We start from the raw sequence: 18,124 nt of genomic DNA, 5'->3' as shown, positions 1-18,124 counted from the left end.
CACAGTAGTGACATCAAGGATCACTGATCACAGATCATTCTAACAAATGTCATGATATTGAAAAATGTGGAACATTCTGAGAATTACTAAACAAATGCGACACAGAGACAGGAAGTGAGCAGATGGTGTTGGAAAAATGTTGCTGATAAATTGGCTCAATGCAAGGTTGCCACAAACCTTCTATTTGTAAAATACACAATATCTGTGACATGCAGTCAAAGAGGTCTGCCAGTGATGTTTCTGAACATTTTACCAGGTCATCGAGCTGTGTATATAGGTGTTCACGTCCCATTCAGTAGAGAGAGCCGCCGGCGTCACAGGCATCGTGGACACAGACATCACCACCGGAGAAGGAAAGACAAAGACTCAGACAGAGAAGATGGACGGGAATCTCCTTCTTATGGTAAGGAAAGTGGAAAGTTCTCCATTCAGTTCAAAGTTCCTTCTTGGAAAGTTTTTTTTTGTTTGTTTTTGTTTTTTAATATTTCCGTTTAGGGGAATTCCTTGGTGGTCTAGTGGTTAGGACTTGGTGCTTTCAATTGCTGTGGCCTGGGAGCAGTCCCTAGTCCGGGAACTGAGATCCTACATCAGGCTGCTGCACCTCTGCAAAAAAAAAAAAAAAACCCTAAAAAAATTAAATATTTCCTTTTAAGAATTGTATTTCTGTAGTAATTTAAGACATATCTGTGCATTTAGGAATACTAATTGAAGTAAGTGTTCTTTTCTACAAAGAAAAATGTTGAGTTTGTTGGTTAAGATATACTTGGGATGAGTGAAAAATATAAGAAGCTTTGCATTTTTCATTGTATCCCAGCCTTGGAATCATAAATGTTTAGTCTTGGCACTTACTTAGCAGGGTTTTATTTCCTTTTCTCTATTATACATTTCATTATTGCATATGTAGTAAACAAATATCTGGAATCCTCAGGTTCCTGGGAGAGATTGAATTTTTTTTTTCTTTGTTAAATACATTTTTTTGGGTAGAAGATTTTATCTGTTAAGCTGGATTACTGGTTTCTCTGCAATAAGAGTGCTTTGATTTGATAGTATTGTCTTTAGAAGGACAGAATTTTTGTTTAAAATTAGAGGATTATTCTTTACAATAGTGCCAGTAGACAGAGGCACTTCTATCAGAAAAGAAGGGCATATAGTAGAGGAAAGAGAGAGTTATGTGATAATAAAGGTTGATAGTGATTTAAGTGGCCCCGAGAGTGGGAAAGGTGGGAGCCAGGAAAGTTAGCTCTGCAGCCAGAGGAGGACCCTTGGACATTGTACTCAGTGAACATGTATGGTGCTGTTGATTTCTTAGGACATCATGGCTCACATGGCCATCTACACTGTAGGTCTTAGTGTGTGTGCTCTCAAGAAGCCATGTAAGTTGCACCCCTGCAGTCATTTGTGTGCTGTGCTAAAGGAAAGTGTTTTTGAAGAGGTAAAAAGGGAAAGAATTACGGTGTAAAAATACAGCTTATATCATCATCTCAAGAAAGAAAATACTGAGGTCTTATAAAATATTAAGTGCCATTTCTGTGCTAGGCATTCCACCAAGCCCTTAGCATATACTCTTGGATTTAATCTTCTCAGCATTTAAAAAAAAATAGGTAGTATTGTTTCCATTGCATAGATAAACTTCAGCTTAGAGAGGCTAAACCAGTACTTAGAGATACTGATGGCCCAGTAAACTGTTAAGTGGTTACATAGCTAACAAAGATATGCTGCTAGCAGAGGAAAAATCGGCACTGCTTTTAGAAACGCTCACTAGTGCACTTTGATGACGTTACATAACTGAGGTGTACTTTGCTCTTCATTTGCTGCATCTGTCCAGTTTAGGAATCTTGTGTTATTTTGTGAATGGATCAATGTGCTTCTTTGTTTCATTCTGAATAAAAAGGCGCACAGTATTTTAATAGAAATGCTATATTTACTAACTGTCAGTATGTTTATATGTTCACTTGGCTAGGTGGTTTAATGGTTTAAGGTAAGCCCTGACATTTGAAGTCTAAATATAGTGGTTTGAAAAATAAATTTGGTGGGGAAAATATTTGTGACTTTTTCATGGAGTAATTATGCCTAGAAAAGTGTTATGCCGTGGAAAATGGGTTTATTTTGGCTTTAACTGCCAATCTCTATCCTAGAAATTGCTATGAATGAAGTCTCTTTCCTCTCTCCACTCTCTAAAAATAGTTTAGTCAGGTCTTTTGCTTTTGGACATGATGGAATAACAGGAATTGAATTTGTCCTCTAATTTTAAACAGGAAACTGGATAAAATATATCAAACAGTAGTTTTCAGACACTGGACAACAGGCACCATAGGACTCTGACCTCAGAGAGAGGGGAAGCAAGTGAGATGAGCCCTATGATTGCCTGAGCTTATTACCTTGAGGCAGTTTCCAGGCCACAGCATGAGGAACTTGGACAAAGCCCAGCAGGCTCTCAGAGTTGAGGAGATAGAGACTGGAATTTGGGGAGGCCTAAGAGGTTAGAACTTGAGGTGTAGCATGCTAGGGAGTAGAGAGCTACACACAGAGAGTATTCCAAAGGTCTGAAGAAGGGTCCTTTTAAATCCTTTGCTGAGTACTAGTCTGGGTATATGTGACAGGAGACTACATGAAGCTAGCTACATAGCCACCAGAAAGCAGGATAAACAATTGCTGGATTTCACTCAAAGACTAGGGATAGGATGTGTTCCCACTGGTCCGAGTGGGAAGACCTGTGACATACAGGGCATTATGTAGAGGTCTCAGAAGGTACTGCCTTGGTAGTAGGTCTAAATTACTAAAGGCTGCAGTTGGTCCATTAAAAAAAATTAAAATCAAGGCTTGAAAGACATAAGTTGACTTCAAGTATCTTCATGACTGAACAAAGTATAGTACTGCTAAAAGAAATACACTAAAATATAGCACCTAACCATGTGAAATGCACAATATTTGACATCCACAAATTATTTGAAATAGAATGAAGTAGGAAAATAGGCATAATCAAGAGAAAAATAAATCAATAGAAACAGATCCAGAAACAAGAGTTGATTGAATTTAAAAACAAGCATGTTAAAGCAATATAATATGTTCAAGAAGAGAGAGTAAAATAAGTGTGTGATAAGGAGAGAGGTTGAAAATATATGAAAGTCCTCCAAACTGTAATAAAGTGAAAAATGCAGTTATCTGCAGTATCTGAAATAAACAGTACACTAGATATGATTAACAGATGATTTGACACTGCCGAAAAAAAGATCAATGATTTTTGAAGATATAGTGATAAAACTCATCAAAATTAAACAGAAAAAGGGCTGAAAAATGAATGAACAGCATTGGTAATTTGTCAAGGGTATCAGGTAGTCTAACATAATGTTTAATTGGAGAAAGGAGCATGTCAGAAGATTTATTTGAAGAAGAAATGGTTGAAAAGTTTTCAAATTTAATGAAAACTCTGAACAGGTCCAAGGAGTTCAACAAAACCCAAGGAGAAGAAACATGAAGAAAAACCACGCAAAGTCTCATAAAAATCAGATTGCTGAAACCAAGATGTAACAGTTGTAAATGTATGTGTATGTGATAATATCTTCAAAATACATGAGGTGAAAACCAATAAAACTGAAAAGAGAATCAATCCACAGGTATGATTGGAGATTGCAAGTCTCCTTTCTCAGTAATGGGTAGAACAAGTAAAGAATGCATCAATAAGGATATGGAAGATGCAAACAAAGCCATCAGTCATATTGATACTCACATACTCGCATAGACCACTTCACCCAATGACAGTAGAATACACATTCTTTTACAAGTGCATATTGAACATCTACCAAGATGGATCATATACTAGGCCATAAAACAAATCTTAATACATTCAAAAGGACCGAAAGTATATTCTCTGACCACAATAGAATTAAACCAGAAAGATGTTAAAAATTCCCAGATATTTGGAAATTAAAGAAGCTTCTCAATAACCTATGGCTTAAAGATGCAGTCACAGCAGAAGTTAGAAAATGTATTGAGCTCATAAAAATGAAAATCTTGCACAGTGAGGATATGGTTCTGACATGCACAGGTTTCATTTAGTGTGGTTCTTTCCAAAGTGAGGATTGCTTACATAGTGAAATTTTTAGATGCAGCTAAAGCAGTGCTTAGAGAAAAATTTATAGCATTTACTTATATTAAATCTTCTAACTTAAGAGACTGAGGGAGAAAAATAGAGCAAATCAGACCAGAATAGAAAAGAAAGGAAACAATAAAAACCAAAGCAGAAATCAATAAAATAAAAATCAGAACAATAGTAGCAAAAATCAATCAGATTGATACCTGGTTATTTAAAAGGTCAAAGGTCAAAAACCTGATAAATCTATATAGCCAGACTGATCAGGTGAGAAAAAAAAAGATACAAATCACTCAGTACCAGAAATTTTCAGTACAAATCCTATGGATATTAGAGACTAAGGAGGTGCTACCGTGAATGACTTTATGCCAATGATAATTTAGCTTAAGTGGGGAAGTTCATTAAGAATACATGCTTCTTAAGCAGAAATGGATAATCTGAATTACCCTTATATGTCTAAAAAGAAATCAAATTTGTAGTCTGAAACATTCCCACAGTGAAAACTTACTCCCAAATGGCATCATGGGTGAGTTCAGTCTAACGTGTGAGGAAGAAATAACTCAGGCTCTGCCAGGAAATCGAAGAGGAGCGGACACTTTACCATTCATACCCTGGTACCAAAACTTGATAAAGATGTTACAGGAGAATAAAACTACACACTAATAATTTCTCATGAATGTAGATTCAGAAATCCTTAACAAAATAAAAACACGTCTTATCCAGCAGTATTTGAGGGATCATATAGTGAGTGGTAAGCTGAATAGTGGCTCCCCGCAAACATCTATATTCCTAATGTCCCGGACCTGTGAATGTTAACCTTGTTTGGCAAGAGTGAATTTACAGTTGTGACTAAGTTAAGATTTTTTATTTTTTTATCTTTTTTTTCTTTTTGCCATTTTCTTGGGCCGCTCCCACGGCACATGGAGGTTCCCAGACTAGGGGTCAAATCAGAGCTGTAGCTGCCAGCCTGCGCCAGAGCCACAGCAATGCCAGATCCGAGCCACGTCTGTGACCTACACACAGCTCACGGCAATGCCGGATTCTCAACCCACTGAGCGAGGCCAGGGATTGAACCTGCAACCTCATGGTTCCTAGTCGGATTCGTTAACCACTGAGCCACGTCAGGGAACTCCTAAATTAAGATTTTGAGAAGAGGAGATTATGGTGGATTAGTGAAGGTGGGCCAGATTTAATCACAGGGAATCAGAAGATCGGGGTGGAGATAATGGTTGTAGTTACCTGATGGGGAAGGGTCCAGATCCAAGGAACATAGGGTGCCTCCAGAAGCTAGAAGAGATAAGGAAATGGGCTTTCCCTTAAAGCCTCCAGAAAGAATTGGCCTCATGGTTTTTAGACCTGTGCGAAACTCATTTTGGACTTGTGGTCTCCAGAACTGTAAGAGAATAATTTGTTACTTAAGCCACCAAGTTTGTGGTGATTTGTTATAGCTATAATAGGAAATTAATATGATAAAACAAGTGGAACTGTAGGGTTGGTTTAAAATGTAAACATCGGAGTTCCGGTTGTGGTACAGTGGAAATGAATCTGACTAGGAACCATGAGGTTTTGGGTTCAATCCCTGGCCTCGCTCAGTGGGTTTTAAATGTTCTATATTATCTAACATTTCCATCTATTTTTAGTGAGGAAAAAGTCCTATCTTATGCATAGGGTTCCTTGTTTTCAGATACTGCTTACTTTTTTGTTTGTTCCTATGTTAGTTTATTAAAGATTAGTTTCACTTGTCTTTAACATGTAATTTTCCCTTTTTGTCTGTGGAGGTGATCTTTCTGTGAAATTCTTTTGTTTTAGATTGTTGGTCCACATTTCCCTCCAGAATTATAGTATTTTAATAATAATTAAAAGAAGTCAGTTTGTTTGTTTTTTTGGCTGCTCCTGCAGCGTGCAGAAGTTCCTGGGCCAGGGTTGAACCTGAGCCATGGAAGTGACAATGCCAGATCCTTAACCCATTAAGCCACATGGGCACTCTTAGAAATTAGTTTTGATGATATCTGTTTAATATTTATCACAGTTATAAATTTTTATAAATTTTTATAAATATAATTTTTTATAAATATAAAATTTATACAGTTATAAATTTATCTGTATAATATTTGTAACTCACATTTACAGAATTGTGAGTTCACCTTTATATTAATTGAGGAAGATGTTGAGTGCATTTAAATTCTGATTTTTGTCAAGACACGCCGTCCCAGAGAGTCCAGTTCATCCTGGGCACCGAAGATGACGACGAAGAGCACATTCCCCACGACCTCTTCACGGAGATGGATGAGCTCTGCTACAGAGACGGAGAGGAGTATGAGTGGAAGGAGACTGCCAGGTAGTGGCACTCTCAGGTTTTTCCGTGGCCTTTACTTGGTCTCCTTTTGTAATGAGAATGTAAATTGAAATGATGAGATAGCCGATACTTTAAAACAGTGAGTAGAGAATTTCTTCAAATCTGGAAACTCTGTCTTTAATCTTTCTCTTCATTCTCAAAATTCGTTTCCTCGAATAATCCTTGGTACTAACACACCAGAGGAATTATGTGACTATAGATTTTAATGTCTTGACCGAGAGAAACACGTTTGAAAAATCATACTCTTGCATATTTAAAGTTTGGAATACCACGGGAAGTCAAAATATGAAACTGCAGCATTTGTTTCGGTAGACTTCTTATTGTGATAGCTGGACTAGAAAGAGGAGCTACCGAGGTAACTCGTGACCGTCAACATCATAGACCAGTAGCCTAATTCCTAAAAATAGGTGGGCAGAGAAATTTGGTTTTGGTGGTCGTGATGTTTGTTTCTCTTTAAAAGAACAGGCTTGTGTCTATCATATTAAAATAAACAGATGGAATTCACTATTTACACACCCTTCTTACATGTTATGCATTTCAGATGGCTGAAATTTGAGGAGGATGTTGAAGATGGTGGAGACCGGTGGAGTAAACCTTATGTGGCAACCCTCTCTCTGCACAGCCTTTTTGAACTGAGAAGTTGCATCCTAAATGGAACAGTCATGCTGGATATGAGAGCAAGCACTCTAGATGAAATAGCAGGTTACAGCAGATCGACTTTTTTTATATGTAAATTATGCCGAAATCAGAGATATGTCAACAGGAAAACAAAGTGGGATTTTTGGACCGTTGATTTAACAGTTAAATGTTGAGCTTTCATTCTGTGCAGCGTACTCTGAGGAGTGGACATATAAGTAACACTCTTTGTCTTTGATAATTTGGGGTCTAAAAGATTAAATTAGACATAGCTACAGTATCAAGTAGAAAGTGACTTGTGTCATAAGATATGGAGTCTGTTCTCTGGAAATGCAGAGGAAAGAACTTTCAGGTTTTTTGTTCTGGACCAGGGTATTGGGAAGATCTACAGGGTGCATTAGCTATACAACTTCCCCATAGACTTGGAACACATGGGGACGAGGAGCAGTTGGTGCAAGTGAAAAGAAGGTATTTCTAAGTAGAGAGGAGGAAAGGAAGAAAAATCTAGAAAGTATAGGCAGATATGAATCTCAGAAAAGTCTGTTCTCTGTGTGTGAACAGATTTCTTGAGATATGTTGTGAGTATAAATTAGAGACAGATTGGAGCTACCCTTGAGCTACTGGGTTAAGCAGTTGGATTTTATTTGGTGGGCATTTTGGTTCTCACTGATTTTTAAGCTGGAGAGTGTTATGATCTAGATGTGTGTCAGAAAGATGATCATTCTGGCAACAGGTAGGGCGGCTTTGGATTAGGAGGAGGTTAGAAGCAAAGAGGTTGTTTCTCCTTTTGGCATGTCTAAGCAAGAAACGATGGTAGGCGGAAGCAGTGGGAATACAGGAGAAAGAAAGTTGAAGGGTCTCTGGAGGTAGAACGAAGAAAAAGACAGCTGCGATAACTCTACTTCATCATTAACTGATATTGCTCAAACCAAAATCAAATTCATGAGCAGTAAATTCTGTAGTGTGACTATCATTATAGATTGCCCAAGTAAAAAAAAAAAAAATCAAGAGAACCATAAATTCATCAGAATTTCTCAGGCCAGACCTACTGTATTTCCCTGCAAATCTTTAAGCTCTCAAACTCCTTACTTTCTTGTCTTGTATGATGACTGAAAAACTGAGTTAGGATTAGGAAGATTGAATTTAGACATATGGGTCTGTCTTTGTCTTTCCAGTTATCCCGTAATACATTGTAGTATTTTAGTAAATGTATAATCTACTTTTCACTTGTATGGTAGCCTGTACTCATTGTGTTAATGTTAGAGTTTACATGCTAGGTTGATTCCTTCCATTTTTCTCTCAGAGGACTCTCTTCATGTGTTTGAAAGCTTGATTCATCTCAAGTTAGTGGTTCTTTAAAAAGATATTTAAAAGATATTTATATATGGGAGTTCCCGTTGTGGCTCAGCAGTAAGAAACCCAGCTAGTATCCATGAGGATGCTGGTTCCCTCCCTGGCCTTGCTCAGTGGGTTAAGGATACAGTATTGCCAGGGTAGGTCGCAGACGTGGCTCGGATTCTGTATTGCTGTGGCTGTGGTGTAGGCTGGCAGCTGCAGTTCCGATTTGACCTCTAGCCTGGTATCTTCCATATGCTACAGGTGCAGTCCTAAAAAGAAAAAAGAAAGAAAAGATCTTTACACATACTTAATGAATTAAAAATAGTTCACTCAGCACAGTAATGTATAAAATGTAATTGCCATCAGTCTTCCCATTTTACTACCCCTCCAACAGCCTGATATATTCATCTTCCTAAAACTTACTACTTCATGTTGTATCTAGTCATTTATTTATTGGTTTTTCTGTCTGTGGAAGAGTGAGAGCAGAAACTTGATCTGCTTAGTTAATTGCTGTATTCCCAACACTGAGCAAATAGTTGATACTCAGTAAATAGCTAATGATTGAATGAATGAGTATGGACATTCATGTATAGTTTGGGGGGAAAACGAGGTGAAGCAATAAAATACCTTCACTTCTTTGGGAGCCAGTATTATTGAATATCCAGTTTAATAGAATTTATTGTATCCATATCAGTAAAGCACTTTCAACTATATATATATATATATATATATATATATGAAGGCTATTGGTGTATAACAGTAGGCTTTTTATCAAAAATAGAATTTATTAAAATAAGGGTCTCTGTAATATGTTCATTTTTGTTGGATAATGTTTTATATTTATCTTTGTACACATGTTCAACATTAGGCGAGAATGATACCCTGTAGAGCTACTTGAGAGTCTTTGTTTTTCTGGTCTGATTTCCTTTACAGTTTATTCTGTGTGCGGATCATCCGAGTGTTAGTTTATGTAATAAAGGTGATGGTTGTCTGTGTATCTTCCTCTGCCTAGATATGGTGCTGGACAACATGATCGCCTCTGGCCAGTTGGATGAGTCCATAAGAGAGAATGTCAGAGAAGCCCTCCTGAAGAGGCATCATCACCAGAATGAGAAAAGGTTCACCAGTCGGATTCCCCTTGTTCGATCTTTTGCAGATATAGGCAAGAAACATTCTGACCCTCACTTGCTTGAGAGGAATGGTGAGATAAGTCGTGGCATCCAGTCTTTGCTAACCCTTCTCCTCTAACAGCATTCCAATGTGTAACAATTAGCACTGGGGAAAGAAAGATGTTTTTTTTCTAGATAATTACACAGGTCCTTTTATGTTTATAATCTTTTACAAAAATAATAGTGCATTTAAAGATTTCATTTCTAAAATGTCTTTCTTTACAACATGACAATTATCTGCGGAAATTACTTAAGTGAAAAAATTAAGCATTTACTCTGTGAAAATGGGACATTTAAGTATCGATGATATTACACTCTATGTAGCCATGAATGATTCTCCTTCTTGCCTTTTTGTTTCCATTAGAGAATTCTTATATAATTGATAAAAGAGCCATAAATGATTATCTATACATTAATCTTTTAAAAATTCTAAGTCTTGTGTGCAAACTTTTAAGATCTGTATTAGATTTTTCTAAGTGATTTTTTTTTTCCTCCTGAGTATACTTTATTTGCTGGGGATAAACAACTGTTTTGGGGTTCGGTGCTGATTTCACTGCCTTTTATTTATATGATTTGTGAGAGGTTTTCATGCTTGTTCCTCTTTTATGCTGGGGTGACCCAGTTAATGTCGCCAGCCATTGAGAAAGGCACAGACCCCCACACTGTGGCTATTGTGCTGTCTTTCTAGCAGTAGGTTGTGTGGGAGTTGAGGAGGCTGTGTTTTGTAGCCACCTGCCTCTGTTACTGTCTTAAGGCTGGCAAACTATCACTGGGGTTCTCTTTGGCCTCAAAGCTGGCTCTGATGACAGTGACTCTGGAAAATCTAGGTGCAAAGGGTTGGAGTAGGTTTGGAAGGTCTCTGCTGTCTCTTGCTGCTGTTGTACCCAGCCTGTGAGAATTACATTGAGGAGGAGTGCAGGCGGGGCCACAGTGTCATCCTGCTCATCCTGCTTCTGAAAGAACAATATGACTTTTTTTTTTTTTGCCATTTCTTGGGCCGTTCCCGCGGCATATGGAGGTTCCCAGGCTAGGGGTCGAATCGGAGCTATAGCCACCGGCCTACCCCAGAGCCACAACAACGCAGGATCCAAGCCACGTCTGCAACCTACACCACAGCTCATGGCAACGCCGGATCCTTAACCCACTGAGCAAGGCCATGGATCAAACCCCCAACCTCATGGTTCCTAGTCGGATTCGTTAACTGAGCCATGATGGGAACTCCAAGAACAGTAAGACTTTTAGGTGGTCTATAGGCAGACAGTCACAGGTGGTAGACTTTAATGTATCTAAGGTTGATAGTATGTACTCATCTTCTGCAGTTCAGTGTAAGATACTTAAGTCCATTTTTTTTCAGCACATTTGACTGTTAAAACTCTTTTTAATCTGTTTCAAATTGTGCCTTTTTATATTTAAGGAACCTTAAGGATAAAATAAATCTCCTATAGACCTACGTTCAATTTAAAAGCAAGCTACCTATATCATGTTTTACTTTTCTTTTCACCTTTCCATGTGTTGCATATTTTCTACTTTAGTGAATTCATTTACCCAGAGAGACCATATCGAGTCTTTATTCCTCATATGCAGTGGTTCCTGATTATTCTCCAATTGTCATTTGGTTCCTTTTAATCATAAGACAATGGCTCTTTTCTTTTGGATGCCATTTAAGCATGGGCACTCTCTTATTTTGTTGCATTACAGTTGTAATTTAACAGTTTTTCTGCATGTAGCTTATCTTTAAATGGTAGTGGTTTGTGGTTAATCTTTATTTTTAATATTTCTGGGATCTCTTGAGCTGATAGCTTTGATCATATGAGATTGTTGTATTCCTCATGATTTTCCTAAAAACTGTTGTTCCATTAAGCTGCACTTCATTAGAATAACCATGTATTTGAAGTCTAAGTATACACGACCTTTTGAAATACTCTAGACTTTTTTTTTTTTTTTTTTAAGCACCATACCTGCAGCATATGGAGGTTCCCAGGCTAGGGGTTGAATTGGAGTTAGAGCTGCTGGCCTACACCACAGCCACAGCAACACAGGATCTGAGCCGTGTTTGCAACGTACACCACAGCTCACAGCAATGCCGGATCCTTAACCCATTGAGCGAGGCCAGGGATCGAACCTGCAACCTCATGGTTTCTAGTCGGATTCATTTCTGCTGTGCCACAACGGGAACTCCCTAGACTTTCTTTCTGATTGCTGTTGTTAGTAAAAAATATTTTATTCTTAGCTAGTTAAAGGTTATGAGTATTTGTTTTAATTTATCTGCTGTATTAGAAATGGGAGCATATTTTAGGACATTTGTTAATATTGTTAGATAAGGAGCCCAAGAGTATGTAACCTTTAAAATTGACATGTTTCTTTTGAAAAACATTCCTATAACTAGTCTTAGGTTTTTGCATATTACTTGAGAGTGCTATCAGTAGGTGATGCCCTATCGACTTAATGTTACAAGGATTTGATATCACCTTTAAATCAGGAATTATTAGATACCATTACTGTGGATTTTTCCTGTGAGAGAATCTGTAGCGTCGTTTGGTACAGTGTAGAAAAAATATGCTAAATATATAAGCTGGTAAGTTTTGTTTGGGGTTTTATTTCTTAGATTATTTTTGTGTTTTATTCTCATTTGCTATTATTTAAGCAACAGCTTTGTCTTGGTATTGTTCTTGTTCTTTATTTTTAAAGCCATACTATTGGGTGTTCTCATAACTAACAGAGTATTGTCCCCCACCATCTATCATTAAAATGGTTTTCTTTTTTTGTTTTGATTTTTGGACATATCTTCAGAGAACTAATTAGAGTTTAAGCCAATTTTCAATGACTTTCTAATATTTAAAAACCTGATTGCCATACTAATTCTGACAGCATGGATTGGACATTTTGGACCTAAGCTTGAGGTTTACATTGTAAACTGGTTTTTTGTTTGTTTCTTATTTGTCTTCTGCAGTGAACTTCATCACTTTTCATTTATCTGTTTTGTCTCAGGGGAAGGCCTTTCAGCCTCCCGCCACTCTTTGCGAACAGGTCTGTCTGCCTCAAACCTTTCCTTGAGAGGAGAATCACCTTTATCTCTTCTTCTCAGTCATCTTCTTCCTTCTTCGAGAGCTGGGACCCCTGCAGGCTCGAGGTGTACAACCCCTGTTCCCACCCCTCCACACAGCCCTCCTTCCAGCCCTAGCGTCAGTCGCCTCAACTCCAGAAGTTCCCAGCAGAGTCAGCTTCAGGCCCCAGAGCTACTGGTTTCTCCTGCCAGTGATGATATTCCCACAGTAGTAATTCATCCGCCTGAGGAAGACTTAGAAGCACTGAAAGGCCAGGAGCAGAAGAATGAGGAAAATGTTGACATAACTTCAGGCAACTATTCAAAATCTTCCATGTGTGGTGCTTTCTGCCTCTGGATCACGTGCACTTGGAATGCTTTCAGCACATGGCTTCAGCAGCATACATAGATAGCGCTTATCATTTATTTTGACTTCTGCATGTTTTTTTTTTTCCTTTAATAGTATATTATAGAGAAAGATAGAATCATTAAAAGTTTTTAGTTTAAAAATATTGTGAAGAAGACTACACATAATTTAAACCCTTTCACAATTTTTCTCTGAGATTTTACTCATCGGCACATTTGAATGGCGCAGAAAACATAGACATTTTTATAAGTAATCTTTTAATTTGCCATGATTTAAAAAATGGTGGCTTTTCTTGTGCGTTTCATTCATAAGGTGAATGAACACATGTTGTAAATAAATTAAAATGAGGTGATGTGCCTTTTATCTATTATTTGGTTCTTTTGTTTAAGTGATGCGATATGTTTTAACCTTCCTAACCAGAATAGAACTGAGTGTTCTTTTTCTCATTTTGTCTCTTGAGAAGATTGAGGTTCACCAGTGATTCACCTGGGATCATCATTATTTCAGGACTAGTTTTATATTTTGCAGTAGACTTTAGTTGTCCTTTATTTAATGCCATATCTATCTTTAATCCAAATTCACCTTGAAATTTTCAGGACTAGAGTTTGTGGCTAGGAAATAATTTGTGTGTGAGTTACAAAAACTATTTCTTAGTGGATGAAAGGTTTGTAACTCATTTAAGGATTATTATATATTATAATTTTGACTCTTCCTCTATATATTAACAAATGTACATTTATATATAGATATATCTTTCTACCCATTCATGTAAGAAGTATTCTTAGTGACTATGTTTTAATCACAGCTGAGCGTCATTGAGACACATGAGTGAGTGCTAACTAGTGGTTTTAATCATAAAAATTATCACATTTCTGCCTATGCAGATAACATATAATAACTTAGTGGTAGCTTATAGTTATTAAAGTAGTCTATTTAATAGCTATACAATTTTGGGTGAGTTAGGTGGATTCACCCATTTTCAGAAACCCAGACTCAGAAAAGTTAAATAATGTCTCCCAGATCATACAACTAGTCAATGGCAGCCTAACTCCTCTGACTGAAAATCTTAGTGTTCCTACCACTGTGTGAATAACCAACCTCTCCTTTTCATGACTTTATGTAGACATACCAGATACACTTAATCAAAGCTCATTGTATGTGTCGAAAAAGATGAACTTTTAGAAGTAAAAAATGGAAGTTTTGTGGTTTTGTAACATTAATTATGATAGAATGTGTAGTAACCATTGTCTCATCATTTGTTACACACAGTGATATGTACTTTTCTCATCTAACAATTGTGATGAGTTTATGTTATTGTTATTTGTAGAATGAAGAAAATTAAGATTTAAAGATGTTAAGGTTGTACCATAAATGACCAGAGCAAGGAATTGAACTCAGAGCTACTGACTCAAAATCTGTAGTGTAGAATTCTATTGTAAGCTTTAATGCTCTGTGGAAAAGATAGGTAATAATGAGGTAATTGAACAGAAGAGGAGAAAAAATACCTAGAAATAATTGTTCAGAAATAATGAACACTTATTTTAATTAAAAAGGACCAGCAAGATTTACTAGTTTTCTTTAACAAAACTGACTTGAAAGTTACTTCCTTGTATTTGTTTTTATTTATTTAACTGTCAATAATACTGAACATTTCCTGTTTTACTAGCTATGTTATTAATAATAAGGGACTATCAATTTTATATGGAAAGGAAGGGAATACAGATTCGCAGTAGCTTGTTAGCTTTTGTTATTAAGAGGAAAAAAAGAACAACTAACGGAAAATTGAGGAACGCAATTAGATTTTTTCTCCCCCTTCTGCCCTAAGTGTGCCATGATATTTATTAGGCTTTCCAAAGAAAGGAAACAAGAATGTAGGGAAGAGAGGGAATATATAAGGACAAGAGAGAGCTCATAATGACTGATCAGGCATTTGTAGAAGGAGTGTAATTAAATTAATGCAACTGGGCAGCTATATCTTCTTCCCTGTTTAATTATTTTTGCTGCTCATAGCACCTGGACATTCTAGTTGAGTTTTCTTAAAGTCTAATGAGGAAGGTGGCCTCAGCATCATTTTTGAGAGACTAATGTCATAGACTTTTGTGTCATGGAGTCAAGATTGTGTCATGGGATCAGAATACCTGTGGGGAAAAAAAAGTGGTATCTCCCATTACTTATTTTTTGGAGAATAATTATGTAAAAGAGGTAGCTCATTTTTAGTATTCATAACTCTCCTGGCACGGTGTTTCTTACCCGTGGCACTATTGACAGTTTTGGGCTGGACCCTTCTTTGTCGTGAGGGCCATCCTGTGTGTTGTGTGGTGTTCGGCAGCCTCCCTGGTCTCCACCCACTGGCTGCCTGTGCCCTTCCCAGGTGTGACAACAAAGATGTGTCTAGACATTGCTAGGTGTCTTGGGGGTGGAGGGGGACCTCTGCTCCACGTAGTTCTACTTTCAAACTTTTCATGATAGAAAAACTGACATCTCTATTTTACTTCTCAGGACATTTGCTATTTTGAGAACAAAAATGTAAGGGCAAGGTGATAGATTTATTGGAGTATGATTTTTAAATCCCAGTATTGACTTTATATATATTCATATGTGCTTTTTCTTAAATAAATAAGATCCTTCTGAGTTAATCTATGCTAATGACAGATTAGCTTATTAGGAGGCATAAGCTAATCTGATTTGGAGGAATTTCCTCATTTAATTTCTAGCACTGGGGATTTACTGGAGGAGCAGGGGTACTTCCGTTACCTTGTGAAGACATAGCTTTAACTTAACTGAGGTGCGGAAGGATATCATAGAGAAAGCGCTGATGTGCCTAAGGTGTGCCTGGCGCACCAGCTTGAGCAGGTTCTAGTTGACCAGTGGCTTGAGGGCGTCCCTTCTAGCTTTGTCAGTACTGAGTTGCGTATCATTCCCATTTCCCGTTCCTGTTGTAGCCTTACTTTTCCCCAGAGCCTTCTCCTCTCTCTACTCTTCTCCCCAAAACTTGGTGGCTGGGACTGTTCCAGGGAGCTGTGCATGTTTGTTTTGGTTCCTTGTCGGCGGACTGAATGCATTGAGTCGTTAGAGGTGTGTGTGCTGATGGTCAGTCACAGTTGCTGCCATGGCCTTAATGATACCCTTCGTTTTCATTGTGGGAGTTCATGGAAACCACTGAAAAATACTGGACAACTTTTTTTTTCCACTTGGTTATGTATTTGAATAAAGGAATGGAGTTTAGGGACAAAAGTCAAGAAGAGGCTAAAATGGTGAAAAATGCCTTGTTTTAGGAGATAGGTTTTATTTCAGAATTAACACTTCAAAGAATGAGTGCTTGGCTAAATAGATTGCCTATGCTTTTTATCCTGGGATTTTGGGGTCACAGTGACACCCTGGTGTAGGTATCACAAAGGTCTTCTCTCATTGAGCTTAAGCGGTAAACTCAGATGACTTAGGTTCAGTGACTCATCTGTATATGCTGTACTCTGTAAAAATGAAAACTCCCTTAGATGCGTTGAGTATATTTGATGTGCTTAAAATTGAGGAACTTAATGACCAATATTAACTTTAAAGTTTATAGGACCTAACCACAGTTTAATTGAATTCCTCTGGGTCACTAGATTATTGTGAGTGGCACAGTAAAATAAAGTCTGTTGTAATTGTCTGGTGCCTTTCCTCCTGTGACACTTGGTGTTTTGGGTGATACTAATCTATATTCTTGAACTAGAAAATTTTGGGTGTTTTGAAAAACTTAGGTACATTTAATGGTGGAAATCTGTGTTTCTGACTTTAAATTTTTTGAAATTTGAACTTTGTTTAAAACGTAGTGGTAACCATTGCTGATACAAGACAGGGTGTTTTTAGGTTATTTTTGTGTGTGGGTTGTTGCTCCTGAATGTTTCTTGAAATGAGTTTACTTACGCTTGCAGTCCCAACAAGCTAAGTTAATCGAACATATATCTGTCATTTCTAATCTAAACAAACAAATTGTATAGGTTTGTCTGAATCTTAGAGTTTGGGTGATTTACTTAAGGTCCCAGAGCTACAAAGTGGCAGGGTGTCCTTATTATAACGTAGATCTGTTTGCTTATCAAACCCTTACTCTCTGTATTTATAGTGTAAAATCATTGCTATTATATTTTCACATATTTCTTAGGAGTCATGACAGTAGGCAGCACATAAATTTTACCCAAGAGAAGTGAACATTCTTGAGGAAACTATGAAGATTATGGAAGATTATGGTAAAATCAGTTTTCCGTTAGTTGATGTACTTCTTACATTTTCTGAGTCACATTGAGGGTTTATCAGAAAATTTATGTTGTTACTGCTGTAAGTCTGCTCAGTGTAGTTGGACATGATTAAGCACTGCAGTTCTCATGTGTATTAGAGTGCAAGTGGATTCCCCGAGTATTTTCAGGGCCCTCAGACCCAGGCCTTCCACCTTCTCTGGTTCCCTTCCTACTCACATTCTTTTCACAAAAGGCCACCATTTTTTGAAATTCCCAACTGTATTAAGTATTAAAACGTATAGCTTTGTTATTGCTTAAAATGTTATTCTACTCTTGCTGGTATGATACTAACACTTGGCACTTTTTTTTTTTTTTTTTTTTTTTAACCCAGCACATTGGCTTTTAATAAACCATCACTTATAGGTTATGAGCATATTCAAGTTACAAAGTGAATTTTCTCCTTACTGGTTTTGAAATTTGTTTGTTCTTAAATACAGGTATGTTGGCCTCTCCACAGTCTGCACCCGGAAACTTGGACAATAGTAAAAGTGGGGAAATTAAAGGTAATGGAAGTGGAGGAAGCAGAGAAAATAGTACTGTTGACTTCAGCAAGGTAATTGTGTGAGCAGCTATATACATTTCATGATCATTCTTACTGGGAAAATTGTTAGCAGCGTGGTTTTATTAACATTGGTTAGAGTAGTTTTTTAATAGACTGGTGCTCACAGCAAACCTGCGTGTGATGCTTGTTAACTTAAGATTAGTCCCTTGAGAAAGGTAACAATCTCAGTAGCACATGAATGACGTTATGGCTTACCGGTTTTAGAAATCCTGACAAAAAATATGAATAATATGGTGTTTTCATCTATACCTACCCATAGACATCATGAAACTTCAGTACCTTTTGAATT

At 37.3% G+C, this 18,124-nt stretch overlaps 1 protein-coding gene across 16 annotated transcripts in view; it reads left to right on the top strand.

Moving 5' to 3' along the window:
- The window catches only part of SLC4A7 (solute carrier family 4 member 7), a 109,557-nt gene that overhangs the window by 46,312 nt on the left and 45,121 nt on the right, over positions 1-18,124 (top strand). For 6 of the 16 annotated variants that reach the window (XM_021071472.1, XM_021071468.1, XM_013981429.2 and 3 more), the window contains exons 3-8: positions 257-403; positions 6,290-6,428; positions 6,988-7,148; positions 9,433-9,621; positions 12,578-12,946; positions 17,711-17,826. In XM_021071472.1, the coding sequence (XP_020927131.1) occupies positions 257-403; positions 6,290-6,428; positions 6,988-7,148; positions 9,433-9,621; positions 12,578-12,946; positions 17,711-17,826 (1,121 nt within the window). The remainder of the gene's footprint in view (positions 1-256; positions 404-6,289; positions 6,429-6,987; positions 7,149-9,432; positions 9,622-12,577; positions 12,947-17,710; positions 17,827-18,124) is intronic. The other 10 variants (XM_021071464.1, XM_021071471.1, XM_021071465.1 and 7 more) reach the window with 3 other exon arrangements.

This window comes from Sus scrofa, chromosome 13 (assembly GCF_000003025.6).
Source record: "Sus scrofa isolate TJ Tabasco breed Duroc chromosome 13, Sscrofa11.1, whole genome shotgun sequence".
Classification (NCBI taxonomy): domain Eukaryota; kingdom Metazoa; phylum Chordata; class Mammalia; order Artiodactyla; family Suidae; genus Sus; species Sus scrofa.
This window is presented reverse-complemented; position numbering and strand designations above follow the sequence as displayed.